Here is a 20025-nt window from a genome sequence, read left to right on the forward strand (position 1 = left end):
CAACTTCAAATAGTTTCATCTCTTTTACCAATGCTTATTTACTATTTTCTGTTCTGGTTTTACGGTTATAGCTACTACACTATTATTAAGTTTCATTTTTCTTTTCAAATTTGTGTGAGGGTCCAGTGGGGTTAGAGTGATAGTGAAAGTTTGTTTTGTAGTGAATAAGAAGATACCAAATAAGAGATAGAAAGAAAGAGAGTGTGTGTGGTGTAGCTGTTTCATGCTCCTTTCACACATTCTATGTCGTTATGCGGCTAAGGATTGGGTCCACCGAGTCATAGGCCTTAGCTTCTTTCTCTACAATTTTATTTTTGTTAAAGAAAACCATTTATGACAAGAGAGATGAGAGCAAAATCTGGAAAAAGTTACTTTTGAAACGGAAAAAAGAAGAAGAAAGAAAGAAGCAAAGTGGAGTGTTTATATGTGTATATGTGTATATGTGTTGGTGTATCTGCATGACACCACATCAGTGAAGAAACTAAGTAACATACATCACTGCCTCAAAATCCTCATTTCAAAGAAGCCAAAACAGTTAGGGTGGGGCAGAAGTATCATATAGTAGTAGTGCCTCAATCCTCATATATATATATATATATATATAAGAGGGGTTTCATTGCTTTTTTTTCTTCATGTATTCAACTTACACATATATATATATATAGGCCTTATTAACTTGCTATTTTAGATATCTTCCTCTCTAGATTCTTATTTCTGTTTTGCTATTAGCTTTAAAGAATTCTATTTACTTATGAGTTGATTGAGATTGGGATTATATCTGAGTTGAAGAGGATTTTCTAGAATTGTGATTGAGTTGTAAGGTTGAAGAAGAAAAACAACACTTCTAGCTGCAGCTGAAGCAGAAACTTGCTATATATAAAAGATGGCGGCATCATCTTCATCAGTATCACTCTTTGGATTTAGAGAAACGGACCAGAATCAGAATCAGATGAATCAACAGCATTCATCTTCAGCAACTCCACCTGCACCACCTCAGAAGAAAAAGAGAAACCAACCTGGAACACCAAGCAAGTATCTGAAAATTTAACTAAAAAATATAGTCTCTAAATCATTTCATATAATGATACATGCAACTTTTTTTCAAATTTCCTTTCATAGATTTTATCTATTTAATTTCATTATACAAGATTTTTCTGGGCTACCCATTTTGTTATATATGAATTCCCTAGGGAACCCTAATTAATGGATTGAAATTAAATGGGTATATGTCCTGGAAAATTTGTCTTGATGAAGCTTTCTGATTAATTTCTTGTTTTTACCTTAGTGGAATTATCTAACAATTTGTTGTTTGTCATTTTCCAATGCTGAACAGATCCTGATGCTGAGGTAATAGCACTATCTCCCAAGACCCTAATGGCAACAAACAGGTTTATATGTGAGGTATGCAACAAAGGGTTCCAAAGAGAGCAAAACCTACAGCTACACAGAAGAGGACACAACCTACCTTGGAAGCTTAAACAGAAGACTACAAAAGATGCAAGGAGAAAGGTTTATCTGTGCCCTGAACCCACTTGCATTCACCATGATCCTTCAAGGGCTCTTGGTGACCTCACTGGGATTAAGAAGCACTATTATCGCAAGCATGGTGAGAAAAAGTGGAAGTGTGATAAGTGCTCTAAGAAGTATGCTGTTCAATCTGATTGGAAAGCCCATTCTAAGATTTGTGGCACCAGAGAATATAGATGTGATTGTGGCACTATCTTCTCCAGGTAATTTAATTTGCCTAGAAATCCAATTCAATTCATCACATAAAATCAACCCTTTCTTCATAACTTAGATGTCAAATTTGATGCTCAATTTATATTGTCCAAGAATCATTTTCCTAAAGTTAAATGTTACCCATTTCCAAACAGTTGCATGTTACCAAGCATTTGTATTTTTATTATGCAATTCATAGTATAAGACTCGATACAAAATATATATATATATATATATATATATATATATATATATTTGTTTAGACTAAATGGTTATAAACAGAAGGAGGGAGAAAGTGTATGGTTTGATTTATGGCTAATTTGAGATGGGTTGGGTTAGGGCTTATAAGATATTATTCTTGAAGTTGCTATAGGGAGGAAAGAGTATTTAGATGCTTTTTTCTATGTATTGAGTTTGGTTTCCTTTTCTCAAATTCGTTCCTTTCTCATTTGTATGGTTCCCTTTGTCATCTTCCATTCCTAATTGGTAATGAAAGAAAACATGCATGCCCCCACGTGAATAATCTCTACCTTCATCTGAGAGGTTTGAGAAAACACACAGTAGAAACAGCATCCCTCATGTCTCATTCTCAAGTCAGGGAAAAAACCACCTTTTTTTTGTTATAAAAAAACCACCTTTTTCATTTTACCTTGAAATCACCGCTTTTTTTTTTGTTGCTGCTCATTTCCTTTTCTTCCTACCCTATTCACGGATCTGTTATCCCCAACCACGTCCCTGACCAATCACAATGAAGCAAAACTAATAAAGTTATAAATATTTAATTTTTTTTTAACTGACGTGATATAATATGATAGGTCTGAGACAGAGTTTAGAACAAGATTTGGGACAACAGATCATTGTCCCTTATTCACGTGTTGCTATGCAATGAAGTTGAGAGAGAGTGTGTGTGGGGTCAGGGTTGTTGTGTTGTGACTAGCTTTGTTCTCTTCCTGGTTGGCTACATGTGTTTAGAGCAGACCAGCATAATTCAATGACTGTTCATGATTTTAATTACAAAACGGCTATTTCTTGTTTACAACTTTTTGATACATGGCTTAGGATTCAAAGTCTCAAACTCAACTTAGTTTTGTAATTGGTAATTGATTGATTTTCCTATTTTTTCAAAATTAATTATACACCCACTTCTTGATTCGTTCAATTATCTATTTTTTCTTAACATAGTTTATGAGAAATTGTAATTATTTTATTAATCGATTAAAGAATTATTCACATCATTATTTTATCTAACTACTCTTTTTATAAATATATGTAAAGTATTTGCATTGTCATCGGGTTAATTAAGATATTTTTTAAGTTAAGACTCTTTTACATGATCGTGGTAATTAAATTATGTATACATCAGATATCTATATCTATGACAGCTTGAACTGTCATTGTTTTGATAGTGTTCTATGTAGTATATATATTATTTCATGTAACTGATTTTGTTTAATTACAGTTAGATTCTTGTAGATGATAATTTTTTTCTTAAAACCTACATATACCTCGGAAAATTGGTCAAACCTTTTATAAGATTATACAACATAAATAAAATAATAAAATATTTGTAATTGATATAATATTTGAAGTAATAAAATAAGTAATTGTTATTCTAATTCATTGTTTGAAATAAGTAAGAAAATAAGTATAAAACTACTTATGCATGAAAATTAATCCTAGACATATCTAATGGATTATTTGGAATGATGTGTGCAGAAGGGACAGTTTCATAACCCACAGGGCCTTCTGTGATGCACTAGCTCAAGAGAGTGAAAGGCAGCCACCAAATCTGAGCAGTGCCAACCATCTCTATGGAACTAATCATAGCAACATGGCCTTAGCCTTATCTCAAGTGGCTCCACAAATGTCCAACATTCAAGACCAGATCAATAACAACCAATCTACTGACCTATTGCACCATGGAGATAATATCGGTCCGATCGAACAGTTTAACCATCATTCATCGTTGCATGACGGTTCATCATCTTTTAAGCCTTTGCATCAAACTATGCAGCATTCTCCACCTTCATTCTTCATGGATGCTGATAATTTAAACCAAAACTACAACCACCCTGACCAGTCTAGACAACAACAACAACAACAAGGGTTGGTGCAACAAAATAAAGTACCATTTCAGGGACTAATGCATTTGTCTCATGATGGTTTTAACAATCATCACAACAATTCTCCATCACCTGATGCTGGATCACACAACCTCTTCAACCATCTCTTCCTTTCAACTAACAACAGCAACAACTCCTTCTCTGAACTTTTCAACAGTGCCAATGGAAGCATTGGAGGAGGCAATGAAGCAACCAACTTCTTCACTACAGGTAACATTACTAACCAATTTGGCATATAAATGCCCACAAGTTAGTTTTTCTATAAAGGAGAGAAATAACAAACAATTATTTTACCAAGTAAATTAAGAAACATATATACTTACTGAAAAATAATAATTATTTACTAATGAAACAATGAAAGTATTCACATTTCTCTCATTATCCAACAGGAATTTCTACAATGGGTGGTCATCATCATCAACAAATAATAACTTCAAGTGCACCCTCTCTATTCAGCACATCTCTCCAAAGCAACAATAGTGTTGGCAATACTCATCATATGTCAGCAACTGCACTGCTACAGAAAGTTGCTCAAATGAGTGCAACTTCCAGCAACAGCACCACCTCACTTCTAAAAAACTTCGGAAGCATCACTTCCTCTAGCAGCATATTCGGTGGAATTGAAAACAACAACAGTAACATGCAAGACCTAATGAACACGTTTGCAGCTAGTGGAAACACTTCAATATTGGAAGATGGTGGTTCATTAGGGCTTACTGGGTTTGAACCATATGATGATAAATCAAACAGAAGGAAAGAACCAAGAGTGCATGGAGTTAACATTGGTGGCTCGGATGATAGACTCACTCGTGATTTTCTTGGTGTTGGTGAAATAGTGAGAAGCATGAATGGTGGAAGAGAACAACATGGACATGGTGGAAGTGGAGGGAATTTGCACTGAGTGAAAGAACTAAAGTACAAAGTAAGTCAACAACAAAATTAGTGACATATTTTATGAAAATGATTATTATTATTACGCTTAAAAACAGGATTTCTTAAAGGTAGTTATCTAAATTTGGTATCCCAATTCAATTAAAAAGTCACATTTCATTATAAAGAAAAATTATAAAAATATAAATTAATGTTTTTATAATAATTATTAGAATTTGATTCCTTATTCTTTTGAACATGATCTTTCTTCATGGTCAAGAGTATAGTTTTTACTTCAGTATATATTTACTGTTACATTGGGCCACAAATTTTAGAAAGATGCTAAGTTTTGCTTTCTTTTTATTTTATTTTTTAAAATTTCTTTGGGAATTGTTTATGCTCTGACAGAATGAAGAGAGTATTTTATTTGATAAATTTGGTGCCAAGGTTTAGTTGTTTGCTGCTTGATAGTAAATGGGAATATTTTATTTATTTATTTTTATACGAATATATAAATGGTGAATATATTTTATTTTTTTCGATAAGGAAAAATGTATTAAAATGAGCACAAGGGGTGCCCACCCAATACAAGAAAAAGATCAATTAATGATCTTCTTAGAACTTAGAATGATACAGACTTTTGGGTCCATCCACCAATTTGCAAAAGATAAAGAAGACGTGTTGTTTGTAACATCGGTAAACCAAATCCAAGATCTAGTTTGAATTACATCAAATAAATGCACAAAGCTTGGAGTCTTCTCGAAAAAAATCGCTTCATTTTGCATAATCCAAATAGACCAAACCACCGCAAACCACAGCAAACGCTACAGGTTAGCATTAAAACCTCTTCCAAGCGAGACATACAGATTGAAAAGATCAAAAATTGTAGATGGAAGTGTACAGGGAATCTGCAGCCAAGAGTAGAACCTTTTCCAAACACTTGCGACAAAGTCGCAAGATAAAAATAGGTGATCAATAGACTCAACATGATTATTGCATAACATACACGTCATATCGCTAATCCTGAGAATAATATTTCGTTTAAATAGCTCATCCTTCGTTGGAAGCCTTCTTCTCAACAACTTCCAAACAAAGCAACAAATATTTGAAAGAATATAGTTAATCCAACACTTTTTTAAAACCTTAACTAATGGTGAATATATTAAGGTTTATACTTTACAGTCTTATTTTTTAAAAGCCTTACTGCTAGACTTGAGTCAACAATATAATCTAGGTCTGTCAGAAATATTCATGTTAAACTCTCCTTATCCCCACTTATCATCTTCCATTTCAATAAAAATAAAAGACTTATTATCTTGTTCCATAATATACTAGAATTATTAACGAGAGTGTTGGTTCAAGTGATACATGTTTGATTTCCTTTAAGCAAAATCTCAGATTCAAATCCTACAGATGGACAAAAAACTTGTTGGGAGCAATGCGAGGACGAAACCAAAAATAATATACTAGAATTATTGTTTAATCTATCATAGCTATAAATATAGTTTGCCATTTTTTTCTTCCTATTTGTGATTTCTCTCTAGGAAGTAGGTACGTATGAGATTGCTTAGATTCTAATATATTATTTTACTCATCTGTTCTTAACTTGGCTCATACCTCTTAATAGTTTTTGACACCAATAAGAATCAGTAATTTTTTGTTCTGCTTTTTGCAGGGATTTCAACTTGTGTTTCATAGAAAGTTGACTATCTAGCTTATCTAATTCAGCTTATGAAAGCAGCATTGTGAAAACATATGGCAGATTCTGGATTTTACTAATACCTCAACCAAATTACTTTCTTCTTAAATTCCATTACATCTTCCTGCTTATATTTTTTTCTTGTTATTCCTACAGGTTTATTCATATATAAAGTCAAGATTTTCATGTTTTAACTTAATAGATTTTCATTATGGACAATGCCATTAGTTCTATTTAAATTAGACTACCAATTATGACTTTCTTCATTTCTAAATTATATTCTGGTAGAATTTGATATAATGCACTTGAATTGAGAAATATCCAAGAATTCTGTAAAACATTCAAATAGTAAAATAGTAAATATAATGCATATAGAATTATAGAAGGGGTATAAAGATGAAATTTTGGAGCCACTTTGGCAATGTCAACATTATTGGGAGTCACCTACATACAATAATGACAATTACAATAGAAACAAGTTTATTATATTTTATTTCCATTCCATTTGAAGGGAGGGAACAAAGAAATCAGCAGCATATGCATTTAACTTTAACCTCACCTTCTCTTCCATAACTTGCTTCACAAAGAAATCAACCCTTTTTGAATTTTTTTTTGAAGATTGTTCAGAAATTATCATATTTATAATCTATTTTTCAAAAAAAGTGATTTTGATACTCTATATGTATTTGATTGGTATCGGATTGATGAAGGATATTAAGGTATGTATACTTTATATCCCTAAAATAATACTCATATAAATTTACTAGACTAAGAGCACATTAACTACAACCTCCACTTCCGAAAAGAGTTGTAAAGAACACGTTTTTATCTTTTTTATTCTTAATCATTTGTCTTGCTGCTGAACGGTGTTGAACAATATACTAGAGTGATAAACGAACTTGTCAAGTTGTCATTATTACATCCAATGAACGTGCAGATTGCTTCAGCATCAGAGTATCGCCGGCGAATGTTTTACGAGTGGCTTTCAAAACTGCTCAATATGATCTCACCACTGAGTAAGACTCCTCTCTATTTTCTCCTCTAAATTATTTACATACCCCTACCGGTCAAATGGGTCGACATGCTTCCCCACCGAGGCCCATTTCATTCTTTTATATAATACAAAAGTAATGCCCAGGGGTGAGAATGGGCTCGATGAGTCACATTTTCTGTCCTAAAATGTTATATTAGCTCACGTACCATTTGTCTATTATTAGTAAAAAAATAAAATATGAATTAAATATATATTAATTTTATATTTTTGATGAATGAGAATGAAATGATACATAAAATAGTCTAAAGTTTAGGATAGAAAATATCTCAAAGCCGAGTTGGATCATAGCCCTAAACCCTGAACTCTGAACCCTAAGACTTGTTTCTCAACCAAACCTAAATGTTTGTTCAACCACTTTTTTTAATTGGATCCTAGTCATATACTTGAAACTAATCCAACCTTAGATGTCGCCATGTCAACTTTTGAACCTAAATCTAATACTAGATCCGATGAAATATAATGTATACTTATTTTAGATAAACTTTTCAATATATTATTTATATTATGGGTACATAATTTGACATATATATAGTTAATCATGCATATAGGATGAAAAACAATAATATGTTGGTCTAGTAATGTAAGACCATATTACATCATTTCTATGATAATTAAAACGTCAATGGTTCGATTCATGAAATCAATACTTGTTAGATGTGGTAGTCACACACATCGAATGGTACTAGTTCCTTACCTATAGGGTGAGAGGATATCATTTATATTACCAAAAAAATATGATGAAACGTGATAACTTTATACACAATTAACGAATCAATATTACTTTTGACCAAATATGTGCCAAGCCAAGTCATGATTGTCCCCTACCTGACCCTCAATATTGATTGAGTCTACTACTTGACTCGACCACAGACTCAAAGAGTCTCTACCTTACTCAGATCCGATCATGATTTGACCATACATAGTGGATAGGTAGGATCAGGTATTGTCCACTCCTATATATGCCCTCATCCATTAGATAAGGAACTGGTTTATTTCATTGTATGTAATTCTCCTAACAAGTATCCTTATCAAAAATTAAATCTTTAACCCTTTAGTGTTTCCAGTAACCATATTTTCTAATAAAATCCAATAGACAAGCTTAACATATACCATGGTTAATTATTCAATCAATCCTATTCATATGTTTTGAGTTTCAGTCTAAAATAATTTCCATCAAAATCCCTATATTTTTTTCGTCCTTTTTATTTATTCAAGTTCTTATAGTTAATATAAATTAAATAGATATGTAATTATTTATTTAAAATATATAAGATTTAATTAAATAGTTAATATGAACTATATGGATGTATTTGAAAAATAAGAGAAGTTGTAGGAGTAAAACTAAAATAATTATTTGTCTTATTCAAATCTCCGTATAAAATATCCCATCGGTCTTATTTTATTCCATCTCGTTATTCCTCTCGACTCGTTCCTCTAAAACCCTAACATTCGAAGCTCTCATTTCAACGCGAAGAATCTCCTAATCTAAGGTAACATTTGATTCACACCTCTATCATCCATATTCATCCAACCTTGGACCTAAATAATTTCATTTTCAACTCATATTTTTGTTGCTGGTGTTATGAATAATTGAATTTGAAATTCCCCGCCGAAACTCAGAGAGATTCAGCGCAGTGTTTGATTTCTTAAATTTTGCATGTCTCAGTGAAAATGAGTAGACATTCCAGCAAAACTATCTACGTTGGGAATCTACCAGGTGATATTCGTGAAAGAGAAGTCGAAGATTTGTTTTTTAAGGTAATTTACTTTTATTTTTTTGGATATATTTTTTTGAAATTGTTTTACCTACTAGTTGATTTTCCAATTTACAGGCTTAATTGATGTTAAAATATAGAACAATTGATAATTATTGAACATCTAATAAACTCCTAGTGGCTTTACTTATCCTCCTGTTTGAAACTTATGAATCTTAGTTGGTTTTGTTGAAAGAAGGGACACGCGCCAATTCACACCCCCCTTTTACCAAAGAGGATTGTAAATAGGCATTTCGTAGTGCTAATAGTCTCGCCCTTTGTTAAATTCTTAGTTTTTACATTATTTTTAAATTGTGAGATTATTTATTGAATATTGAATACTTATCTTATAAATTTCACTTTGCAGTATGGACACATAGCTCACATTGACCTAAAGGTTCCACCAAGGCCCCCGGGTTATGCATTTGTGGAGGTGAGTTTGGAGTTGCACTGTTTTACATAACTTTCCTTTGTTTTTCTATTTTTATTCCCCTAATTGATGACTGGTTGTTGCAGTTTGAAGATCCTCAAGATGCTGAAGATGCAATTCGTGGGCGTGATGGCTATGACTTTGATGGGCACCGATTACGGGTTTGTTATATCTTACCATTACATGCTCCAATGATATGATAGATGGATTGATTTCTGTCGAGAGAAGACAGCTGATGTGCACTTCCAATTCTGTTTTAAACTTGTATCTTCACAGGTAGAGCTTGCACATGGTGGGCGTGGTAATACATCTTCAAGAGACCGATATGATAGTCGCAGCAATGGACGGGGTGGAGGTGGACGTGGGGGTGGGATATCTAAGCGCTCTGATTATCGTGGTGTGTAAATAGTTAAAAGTCTTGTATGGTGATTTTGAGGATGCTTTTGATATGCTTCTAAATTTCTCATCATTCCATATGCAGTTCTCGTCACAGGGTTGCCCTCTTCAGCTTCCTGGCAGGACCTTAAAGTGAGCTATTGTCTTTGTTTCATTTCTGTAAAAAAACTTTCTGGGAAATGCATGAGTAATGTCTCAAAACAATGGTTTTCTGAAATTCAGGATCACATGCGAAAGGCAGGGGATGTTTGCTTCTCCCAAGTTTTTCGTGATGGAAGAGGTTCAGTACATTCAAATATATACTTCTGTTTTAAATTGTATGCATGATTTTGGATGGTAGTTATGAATAACTCTTAGGTGTTATTTTCTCTTTTACTTTCTCTGCCGTATTAGTTCTCCTTTTGTAAGGGCAGCATGAGTGTTAGATTCTTTACTAGGTTCTTAATTTAAAACAACTCATGGCATTGTAGTATTATTGGTGGTTATTTGGCTTATAGGTACAACTGGTATTGTGGATTACACAAACTATGATGACATGAAATATGCTGTAAGTTGTCTGTTTACGTGTCCTATATATATATACTTTTTGTTCCAATGGTACATCACTCATATTCTTGAGATGTTGGTAATTTTCATATATGCAGATCAAGAAGCTTGATGACTCTGAGTTTAAGAATGCATTTTCCAGGGGTTATGTTCATGTATGAACTAAATTTTGTATTTGGAAAAATTATATTTGTTACTTTGCGTGCTGCGCATTTTTTATCCTTCTCCTACCCTTCCCCCACAGGTGAGAGAATATGATTCAAGGAAGGACTCTAGAAGTCCTAGTCGTGATCGATCTTATTCCAGAGGAAGAAGCTATAGTCGCAGTCGTAGCCGTAGTCACAGTCCGGGCGGCAGCCGAAGGTTTGTACTTCACAAAATTTAGATTGCAGTTTGTCCTTTCTCTAAGATTCATCATCATTATTATTTAATTGTTCAAATTTTAATCTTCATGCAGTAAATCTCCAAAGGGCAAATCTTCACACAGTAAATCTCCAAAGGGCAAATCTTCGCGCAGTAAATCTCCAAAGGGCAAATCTTCACGCAGTAAATCTCCAAAGGGCAAATCTTCACGGCTTTCACCAGCTAAATCTCCTTTGCGATCTGCTTCTCATTCTCGCTCAAGATCAAGGTCCCGCTCTTTATCAAGGTATGAACTTTTATTTTGAATGAATGCCAGTTTTTCCCCCATTACTATCTCTCCTATGCTTTGCCTTTTCAGGTATTATTTTTATGATTGATACTGTTATTTGGTATATCCTAATGGCTAGCAAGCCATTTATCAATCTGTTTGGACCTTCTTAGGAATGTGCATTGTTCAATAGAGCTCACCCAGAAAAGGCATATGGAATGGTGGGGAACACGGGGTACCACGAATATCCATAATGAGCTGAATATCAGTAATTGGAGTTTTAATTGACTGATCAATTGAATTCTTTTGTGTCATGTCGTAGCAAACATAATTTTAACAACTTAATTTCACTAACTACCAAGTCCTTTTGAAGTCAGTTATGTGTACCTTCTGTCGCTTGTTTGATAAGTATAAAGACTTTTACTTGTTACATTCAATACCCTTTCCCCATCGAAAGTAAAAGAAAATGATGGATACTTGTCGCCGTGTCCACTTTTACTCTCGTTTTATATTTATTTTTAAAAAAAATATTTTCTTTGTGGCTTTTTATCCTTAGACATGGATACTTGAAGCAATCTGAGAATTGAAAATTAGAAACTCGGTTGGATATGGTTCCAGTTGCCTGCAACTCAATTTGTTGTGGAGGTATGATATTTTTTAGATGGGTGGGTTTGCATACCTTTAAAGTACATCTGTTCTAATGCTTTTAGCTTGTAAATGACCCTGGGTGCTAGATTGGGAACAAAGGAGATCATCAATCGCTATTTTAGAGCTGCATGTATTGTGTATAAAGACAACTGGGATTTGGGAATCACCTCCAATGAGCAATAGAAACACTTTCCATATAATGAATGTTGGATTCAGGATTTGACAATCCAGTAGAGTGCAGTATCTGGATTTTCTGGATTTTATGGTGCAATAGGGAAGATTTCTTGTATCCAAATCTCTGTCTTAATATGTTAGTTTGTGATGCTCATGCATAGAATGGCTACAAATTTCCCCTTTTTGCTCTTTGACCTCTCTGGTTGCTATCTAATTTACAATGTTTGTTTTTACCTCTTCTGGGCATGATATCTGTGACTTGGGAGAGGAATCAAGGCTGTTGGATTCAATTTGATAAGGGAACTTGTGGATTTTTAAATTCTGTTTGTGGAACTTTTGCAGATCTCTATCAAGATCAAGGTCTCCTTTGCCGTTGGTGAGTGAATTCTATATAACTAATTAAATGTTATTTTGCTGCATATATAGTCTCTTGGCTCAATTCAATCTTGTGATTTGCAACATAAAATGGGGTGCTTAGCCTCTTATACTAGTCTAACCATAAGAAGTATCATTTGTCTTAGTGAGTAGTGACTGAGAACTCTTAATAAATTGTTTTTCCACTGAAGTGTGTTAGAAATCATATTTGAAGACTCCTACCGAATTAATATATTTTTTGTCAGCGTAATAAGAGCCCAAAAGAACGCAGTGCTAGCAGAAGCCCAAGAAAGAGTCCAAAAAGACACAGTGCAAGCAGAAGCCCAAGTAACAGCCCGAAAAGACGCAGTGCTAGCAGAAGCCCAAGTAAGGGTTTGTCCATTCTTGTTTTTCTCATGATAATTTCGACATGCATTCCTTAATTTTCCACATTCAAAAGGTGTCAGTGTTATACTCAAATCTGAGGTTTTTATTTTGGATCATGGTATGTCAGGTGAGGTGTGATAATCGTTAATTCATGAAGTTGTGGATGATGGTGACTGGTGAGTGCTTCGAAGTTTGCCTAGAAAATTTTACTTTCTCCGAAAAATACACTATTAATTTGGGTTGAAGAACATTTTGGTTTTCTCATTTGAATTGAACTTTTAGACTTGTACCTTTTATCTGCGTTGCCTATATAGAATTTAATGGACACTAGCTTTCTGTGATAGACGTTTGAGTATCAAATTTATGTATTCGGTTCCTTCCGCTGGTTTATGAGTTAATATTTATTGATTAGGAATAGAAAATTTTCTAGAGGAGTTATAATATTTTTTTGGGTTAAAATTTAAGCATTATTTACACACTAAAATAGCCCCAGTATTCTTCTATTCACAAAAAAGAGAAGAAAACAAATAAATAATAAGCACAGTATGTTGACACTCATCCCAGTGTAATTATTTAGCTGAAGATGATTGCGTATTGTATTTCCTTCAATTTGTCATCACCGATCAAGGTTCTGAGTTTCAGCAGCTAAGCAAAATGGTTTGATGCGAAAATCACGTTGTTCATTCAGCTAGTACCACAATGTTGGCAGCAAGCTTATTTAAGGAAGTAGAGAAAATGGGGACAGATTATACACATAAATTTCTTGACCAAGAGAGACAACAATATACGGTTTTGTTAGCGAAGTTTGGCGTCTTTGTTATCACTATCTATTAGATGATAAAGATTTGTGGTTTAGATTACATCATAACATTTAATATTATATATATATAGAGTATTCTACCATAACCCTTGTCATCAGTTCAATTTCACAACTTCCATTGTTGTTTTCTGTAAATGTCCATGATAACACATTTCTTGCCCACATGGCTGTATACTACGCCATTCCTCCTAACTGGTTTCAGTATAATATGAGTAGTTTGCATAATAATAAAATGAGGTGAAGTAGAGGTTTTCTAAGTTGGCAAGTAATCTAATTCTAAACGGAGACGAGCAATTGATAGTGATGGCTTGAATACTCTCAATTCATAGTGCGTGAATACTCTTAATTAATAGTGATAGTGTGAATACTCAATTAGAGAAAAATACATTTATATTTTTGGGGTACTATCCTTTAGGACTAAATCTCTACATACATATCTTTTTACACACGTCTTTCTTCTCACTTATTTTCCCGTTAGTTATACTTTCTTTTCTTTCATTGGTCCATCTAGTTCTCTAGCTTCTTCTCTTTCGCTGGCACCAATAATTTTCATGTACTTTTTGCTTTCATGGTCCACATATGTTCTCTGGCTTCTCTTCTTCTCTCTTGCACCAACGATTTCTTATTTGTCGATGTCCAACATATTTTCAACTATAATTATATACTTATATAATATAGTAATTCATATGTGAAAAATATTTTTTTATAAATAATATAAATGACTTGTTTATCACAAATTGATCATTATAATTTACTGTAAATTAATAACAAAATATATTACATATAATCTCAGTAATATACCAATTATAAAATAAATTTATAAATATGTGACTATTCATATAACAATATCATGGTATTTATGCTAGCTCATAAATAAATTATTATAGGACTCTACATATTTTTGTGATACTGTAAGTAATTTTGTGATCCCTAAATTTGATCCTAAGGATAACCTTATATTTTTATGCCATTAGCCATGTAATAAAGGTGTTGTTTCTCACTTTCTCTGTCTGCATCATTGGGATTTAGATGTTCCAAAGATATGAGACAGTTTGTGATCAATCACTTTTCAGAGCACAACTTCAGTGATGGAGATTACAACCAATACCAATTCAATTAAATAAAGTACTACTTTACTATCACTCCCTTTCATTGCTCAATGCCCATTTTACTAATATGCCCTCACCTTCAACGAATGTACCTATCCTTTACTAACCAATTATTATTTACATAAATGTAAAATTTGTATATTTACTGCAACAATATTCTCAAATCTCAACCGTGAATGTATCAGCTAAATAAAATTCTAACACTAAAACTACCTACATTAGAACAAAAACATATAATAGTTACATAGTATGCAATACTAGTGGTGTAAGGCCCCGCCTCAAGGTCGATACTTGTTAGGAGGAACAACCATGAATCCTGAAAGATATTAGTTTCTTAACAAAAAAAGGTGAGATACTGTAGTACCAAACAAAATAAGACTTACTTTACTATGACCGATATACAGGAGAATGTACGTGTTGAGGCTCCCATAAAGGCAAAAATAATCACATAGATGATGATGGAACCACAAACATCTTGCTTTGCTTTAATGCTTATTACTATTTTAGTTCTGAACTTGTATGTGGGAGTGCTAAGTGCTGATAAGTATAGCAGAGATGATTTCCCAGTTGATTTTGTTTTTGGTGCAGCCACCTCTGCTTATCAGGTTCTTATTTATTCTCTTATAGACATAGACATATAGTGCAAAGAAGAATGTGTAAGAATCTATCTAATGTTATTTATGAACACACAGGTTGAAGGAGTTGCTAAAGAAGATGGAAGAACTCCTAGCATATGGGATACTTTTGCTTATGCTGGTTCCTTTTCTTGTCTTACTTCTTCTCAGCATCCATTTTACTAACTATGGAGTTTGTAAATTTTGGAACTTATTACATGTAGATGATTACAAAGTAAGAGGCTTAATACACTACCTTGTTTGGAAAAAAGGGAGATAAAAAATCTACTAAAATGAGGTTGAATGTATAATGAGTAGTAATAAGGGTATTTACCTTTGAAATCATTAAATGAGTTGATATTATTACTCCCTCCTTGTTCATTCTTATGCTTAAAGGAAGGGAGGGACATTATCAACTAAGTGTAGATATCAGGGACCAGATCTTCCGTCCATAATATTGTGTCAATCCATGTACCATGAGATGTGAATGGTCAGAAAAATACTCATGCCACATGGAGTGACACAAATATGAGACAAAAGATGTGCTCCCAGATATAAGTGCTTCTTTGTATACAAGCTCATCTTAGAGGAGTTTGACCCCATGAATATAAGGATTTTCTCTTGGCAAATTTGGTGGATTTCCAAGAATTTAGCCACTAGTAATGGGGGGAACAGAAAATAGAAAAGCTTATTGTTGATGATTGTTGTTGTTCTGAAGTGAGAATCAATAATAGGAAGAACACAAAATCCAAAACTTATACTGACCATTTTCAACATCAAAAGAGACACTAATGACATGATTTTGATTTTTAATAAACAGGATATGCTCAAGGAGCAAATGGAGATGTAGCTTGTGATGAGTACCACAAATATAAGGTACTATGCTTTATTTATTTTCTTTCTCTAGTAATGCATTCCGTGTGGTTCATCCGTTTGTGGAAATGGTTAAGGTTGAAGCATAAGTTGGTTAAAGACGATACAAGTTGTGGTCCGTTTTTTTAAGTGTTATAGTAGCAGTGTAAGACTCTGCTAAGTATAACGAGATTAATTGTTCTCACTTTTCACAAAAAAAAATATAATGCAGGAAGATGTGCGGCTCATGGTGGAAACAGGTCTTGACGCCTATAGATTTTCCATTTCTTGGTCCAGACTGATACCAAGTATGATACTCAACTCAAACTTGTACCTATAATGAATGAGAATCATTGAATTTTAAGGTTCTTTCTCAATTTCTTTATCCAATAAAACATTTCTTAACTGCCCTTGAAAATGCTTTTCTGTTTATACAGATGGTAGAGGACCGGTCAATCCGAAAGGATTACAGTACTACAACAATCTCATCAATGAACTCATCATCAATGGTTGTTAAATACCACTTTCTTCATTTCAAAATAAACAATGCCTTTAAATTCTTCCCGAAAACTATAAAAAGTAAAAAGCACTTTGTACTTCGGAGTCAATTACGCTTCTTCAACTGATATAGTCCTTCCCTTGTGCAGGAATCCAACCACATGTTACACTACACAACTATGATCTTCCACAGGCACTCGAAGACGAATATGGAGGATGGCTTAGCCGTGACATCATGTATCACCCTGAACTTTTGCACCATAATGTTGTTGAATTAAATTATGAAACTTCTATTACATGAATTACTTCCATAAAATAAGGCACTACACATTTTAGTTGTATCCAAATGACTTTCAAGAAGATTACAAGAAAATCCTCTAGTTTTGTTCATTCTAGGATTCTCATTTTTGCTTTTCCTTATGATCCTAGGCCTAGCAGATTTTTTTTGCTGTTTGAAATGTTTACTACTCTTACATATGATTGTGTGAATGCAGAGAAGACTTCACAAACTATGCCGATGCATGTTTTCGAGAGTTTGGTGACAGAGTATTGTATTGGACTACTGTGAATGAGCCCAATGTATTTGCCATAGGTGGTTATGATCAGGGGATCACCCCACCTCAGCGATGTTCTCCACCGTTTTGTGTTACAAATAGCACTAGGGGAAACTCAACATATGAGCCCTACTTGGCAGTTCATCATATTTTGCTAGCACATTCTTCAGCTGCTAGATTGTACAGGATGAAGTATAAGGTATATCACTTAAAATTATATATTTTCTTCATTACTAGTTTCTGTGTGCTTAAATTTCAAACTTAATCCTTATCTGGTTTTCAATCTTCTCGCTCATACTGGAATCTTTGTGGACAAAGAATGTTCTTGTTTTCATGGAGTTTTAACTACACTGCAGGACAATCAACATGGATTTATTGGTATCTCTGTCTACGCATTTGGATGCATTCCTCAAACAAATACAGAAAAAGACAGGGTAGCATCTCAAAGAGTCCGCGATTTTTTTCTGGGTTGGTATGTTACAGACCTTAAAATTGGTTTGTAATAATTTTGAGGTTAGAATCCAAGTAAGGTGTGGGCGATGAAGTCCCGCAGAAGAAATAAATTGATAGACGGAAGATTATATAACTGGAAATGACGCATAAGCCAAATACCTTAAGATCATGGTGCCATGACATGGTGTCTAACCTACTTATGTATTTATTTGGTTAACCTATAAGAATGCCAGATATGTTAAAACTTTTGCTTTGCAGTTCCTTATTATAGGCCTAAAACTTGCTTTCTTTCATTCAACATGCTCGTAATTCTTTTTGAATTGAACGCTCAGCCAGTACTTACATTCTCAAAAACTACTTACAATTTGTGTTGCACTTGAGAGTTCCCCGAGGTTCTTTACTGTCATATGTTGGTGATGGTTATGATATAATGTGAAGGAAATGGAAATTTTATGTGCATGCTTTGTTTCAGGATTGTTGAACCCTTGGTGTATGGGAACTATCCCATTTCCATGAGGACAAATGCAGGTGCAAGAATACCAACCTTCACAGATCGCGAATCGGAACTAGTTAAAGGTTCATATGACTTTATAGGCGTGATTCACTACATCAATATCAATGTAACAGACAATCCTGACATCCTGAATAACAAGTTAAGAGACATCAATGCAGACATGGCTGCAAAGTTAATCTGTAAGTATTTCTTCACATACAAGAATAGAAAGTTTAGTAAAATATTAAAGTTGGTCAAATAAGCTTACTATACTAACTGCAGTCACTACATCTTTTTATTATCATCTGAAAGATCCAACTAGTTGATTTGCATTAACATCTATAATCTAGTTAACAACTTTCATCAATACACGCAACCATGTATATCATTCATTTTTAAGTGTTTGGTAGAGCAAGGTGAATAACTCAATGCTCCTTTCATGTTTTCGGCAGATGGGCAGGATTTATTTTCAGAAGAAGAGGTAACTATATAACAACAACCAAACCTTGTTCCCACCGACCGTAAAAAAATATAAGTTTCTCATAAAATTAATTGTTTTTTAACTTCTTCACTATATGACTAACTGGCTTTACTTGATTGATGATTCAGTACCCTGTTACACCATTTGGTTTACAGCAAGAACTGAATAATTTCAAGCTCCTTTATGGCAATCCTCCTGTGTTCATTTATGAAAATGGTATCTCTCTTTCTCTCTAACACAACCTTCTGATCCTGTTGATGATAGTGTGGCACTAAGGTGATGTCAAATGGGTTTAGGTATTGATCAAAATTTGTTTGCTTTCCATAAACTTGTTAGGCCAACGTACAACAAGGAATTCAACACTGCAAGATGTGTCAAGGGTGAAATACTTGCATGGATACATTGGTGGTGTGCTTGATGCATTGAGGTATGCAGTCACTGCTCGAACCGACAATGTGTCCATATATGCATTTATGATCATAGAACTATCAAATGTCTAATTCATTTGACCTTTTATTTGGACTTAGAATCGACTACGTATAGAATCAATCACATATATGCATGTATGTATCTGTGTATGCATTGAGGTATGCAGTCACTGCTCGAACCAACAATGTGTTCGTAATGCATTTATGATCATAGAACTGTCAAATGTCTAACTTGTTTAACCTTTTATCCGGACTTAGAATCGACTATGTATAGAATCAATCACATATATGCATGTTTATATATATATTCATGATGTGTTGACTAATTTTACATGTGATCATAAATTTTGTCAGAAATGGAGCAAATATAAGAGGGTATTTTGTATGGTCTTTTCTGGATGTATTTGAGTTACTGTATGGATACAAATTGAGTTTTGGACTATACTATGTTGATCAAGATGATCCAGAGTTAAAGAGATATCCAAAGCTCTCTGCAAAATGGTACAGACAGTTTTTGAAGGGTAGAAGCACCTCTATAGTTGGAGCTATTGAACTTAACAAGGATCCATCACTTGTTTCTGTTGGACACTTATTTCACTAGTTTCATTGCATAAGAATAAAGGACAGATGAAGCTACTACATATCATATGTACTAGGCATGGTCAAATTAAAATAAGTATAAGAGTTGTACACAAAAATTATCCTAGTACTTATTAAATTAGTTTAATAAATTAAATGCGGTATTATTAAATTTGATTATTTTTTTTCTATTTAATACTTCTTTTACTTTTTAATACAAAATGACCAACATAATGTTAGTTTAGTGATGTAAAGGTTACATTAGATCCCAAAGGTCGATTCTTAGTAGCGATAGATAATTCTGAATCCCAAAAGAAATTGGTTCCTTACCAAAAAAGTAAGAGGATATCCTTGATAGT

General features: G+C 33.6%; 3 protein-coding genes across 13 annotated transcripts; all 3 read left to right on the forward strand.

Annotated features, from left to right (window-relative positions):
- On the forward strand, positions 332 to 6675 carry LOC109353551 (protein indeterminate-domain 5, chloroplastic-like). Of its 4 annotated transcripts, none has more exons than XM_019595883.1 (5): positions 332 to 1028; positions 1334 to 1730; positions 3436 to 4056; positions 4236 to 4757; positions 6388 to 6675. In XM_019595883.1, the coding sequence occupies exons 1-4, from the start codon at positions 884 to 886 to the stop codon at positions 4741 to 4743; spliced, it is 1671 nt and encodes a 556-aa protein (XP_019451428.1). In that variant the 5' UTR covers positions 332 to 883; the 3' UTR covers positions 4744 to 4757; positions 6388 to 6675. The 4 variants fall into 4 exon arrangements, with proteins under 4 accessions (XP_019451428.1, XP_019451427.1, XP_019451426.1 ...); XM_019595882.1 differs by having other exon boundaries at positions 3436 to 4052; positions 4232 to 4768; XM_019595881.1 differs by having other exon boundaries at positions 3436 to 4052; positions 4232 to 4764.
- On the forward strand, positions 8849 to 13173 carry LOC109354802 (serine/arginine-rich-splicing factor SR34-like). Of its 6 annotated transcripts, none has more exons than XR_002108605.1 (14): positions 8849 to 8955; positions 9132 to 9223; positions 9587 to 9652; positions 9736 to 9810; positions 9926 to 10046; positions 10131 to 10177; positions 10268 to 10325; positions 10543 to 10592; positions 10690 to 10746; positions 10836 to 10954; positions 11049 to 11240; positions 11779 to 11867; positions 11957 to 12420; positions 12665 to 12756. XR_002108605.1 is itself a non-coding variant. In XM_019597542.1 (14 exons), exons 2-14 carry the CDS (start codon positions 9137 to 9139, stop codon positions 12921 to 12923), a joined length of 1038 nt encoding a protein of 345 aa, XP_019453087.1. In that variant the 5' UTR covers positions 8849 to 8955; positions 9132 to 9136; the 3' UTR covers positions 12924 to 13173. The 6 variants fall into 6 exon arrangements, 5 of the variants coding, with proteins under 5 accessions (XP_019453087.1, XP_019453086.1, XP_019453088.1 ...); XM_019597542.1 differs by lacking the exon at positions 11779 to 11867 and adding an exon at positions 12913 to 13173 and having other exon boundaries at positions 12387 to 12420; positions 12665 to 12785; XM_019597541.1 differs by lacking the exon at positions 11779 to 11867 and adding an exon at positions 12913 to 13166 and having other exon boundaries at positions 12387 to 12420; positions 12665 to 12791.
- On the forward strand, positions 15097 to 19901 carry LOC109354518 (hydroxyisourate hydrolase-like). Of its 3 annotated transcripts, none has more exons than XM_019597091.1 (14): positions 15099 to 15319; positions 15407 to 15470; positions 16149 to 16204; positions 16413 to 16488; positions 16618 to 16689; positions 16828 to 16915; positions 17173 to 17431; positions 17589 to 17704; positions 18158 to 18378; positions 18631 to 18659; positions 18788 to 18875; positions 18996 to 19086; positions 19442 to 19692; positions 19852 to 19873. In XM_019597091.1, exons 1-13 carry the CDS (start codon positions 15167 to 15169, stop codon positions 19686 to 19688), a joined length of 1560 nt encoding a protein of 519 aa, XP_019452636.1. In that variant the 5' UTR covers positions 15099 to 15166; the 3' UTR covers positions 19689 to 19692; positions 19852 to 19873. The 3 variants fall into 3 exon arrangements, with proteins under 3 accessions (XP_019452637.1, XP_019452636.1, XP_019452635.1); XM_019597090.1 differs by having other exon boundaries at positions 15100 to 15319; positions 19442 to 19689; positions 19866 to 19901; XM_019597092.1 differs by lacking the exons at positions 19442 to 19692; positions 19852 to 19873 and having other exon boundaries at positions 15097 to 15319; positions 18788 to 18893; positions 18937 to 19018.

The sequence above is a fragment of the Lupinus angustifolius genome, chromosome LG08, assembly GCF_001865875.1.
Source record: "Lupinus angustifolius cultivar Tanjil chromosome LG08, LupAngTanjil_v1.0, whole genome shotgun sequence".
Classification (NCBI taxonomy): domain Eukaryota; kingdom Viridiplantae; phylum Streptophyta; class Magnoliopsida; order Fabales; family Fabaceae; genus Lupinus; species Lupinus angustifolius.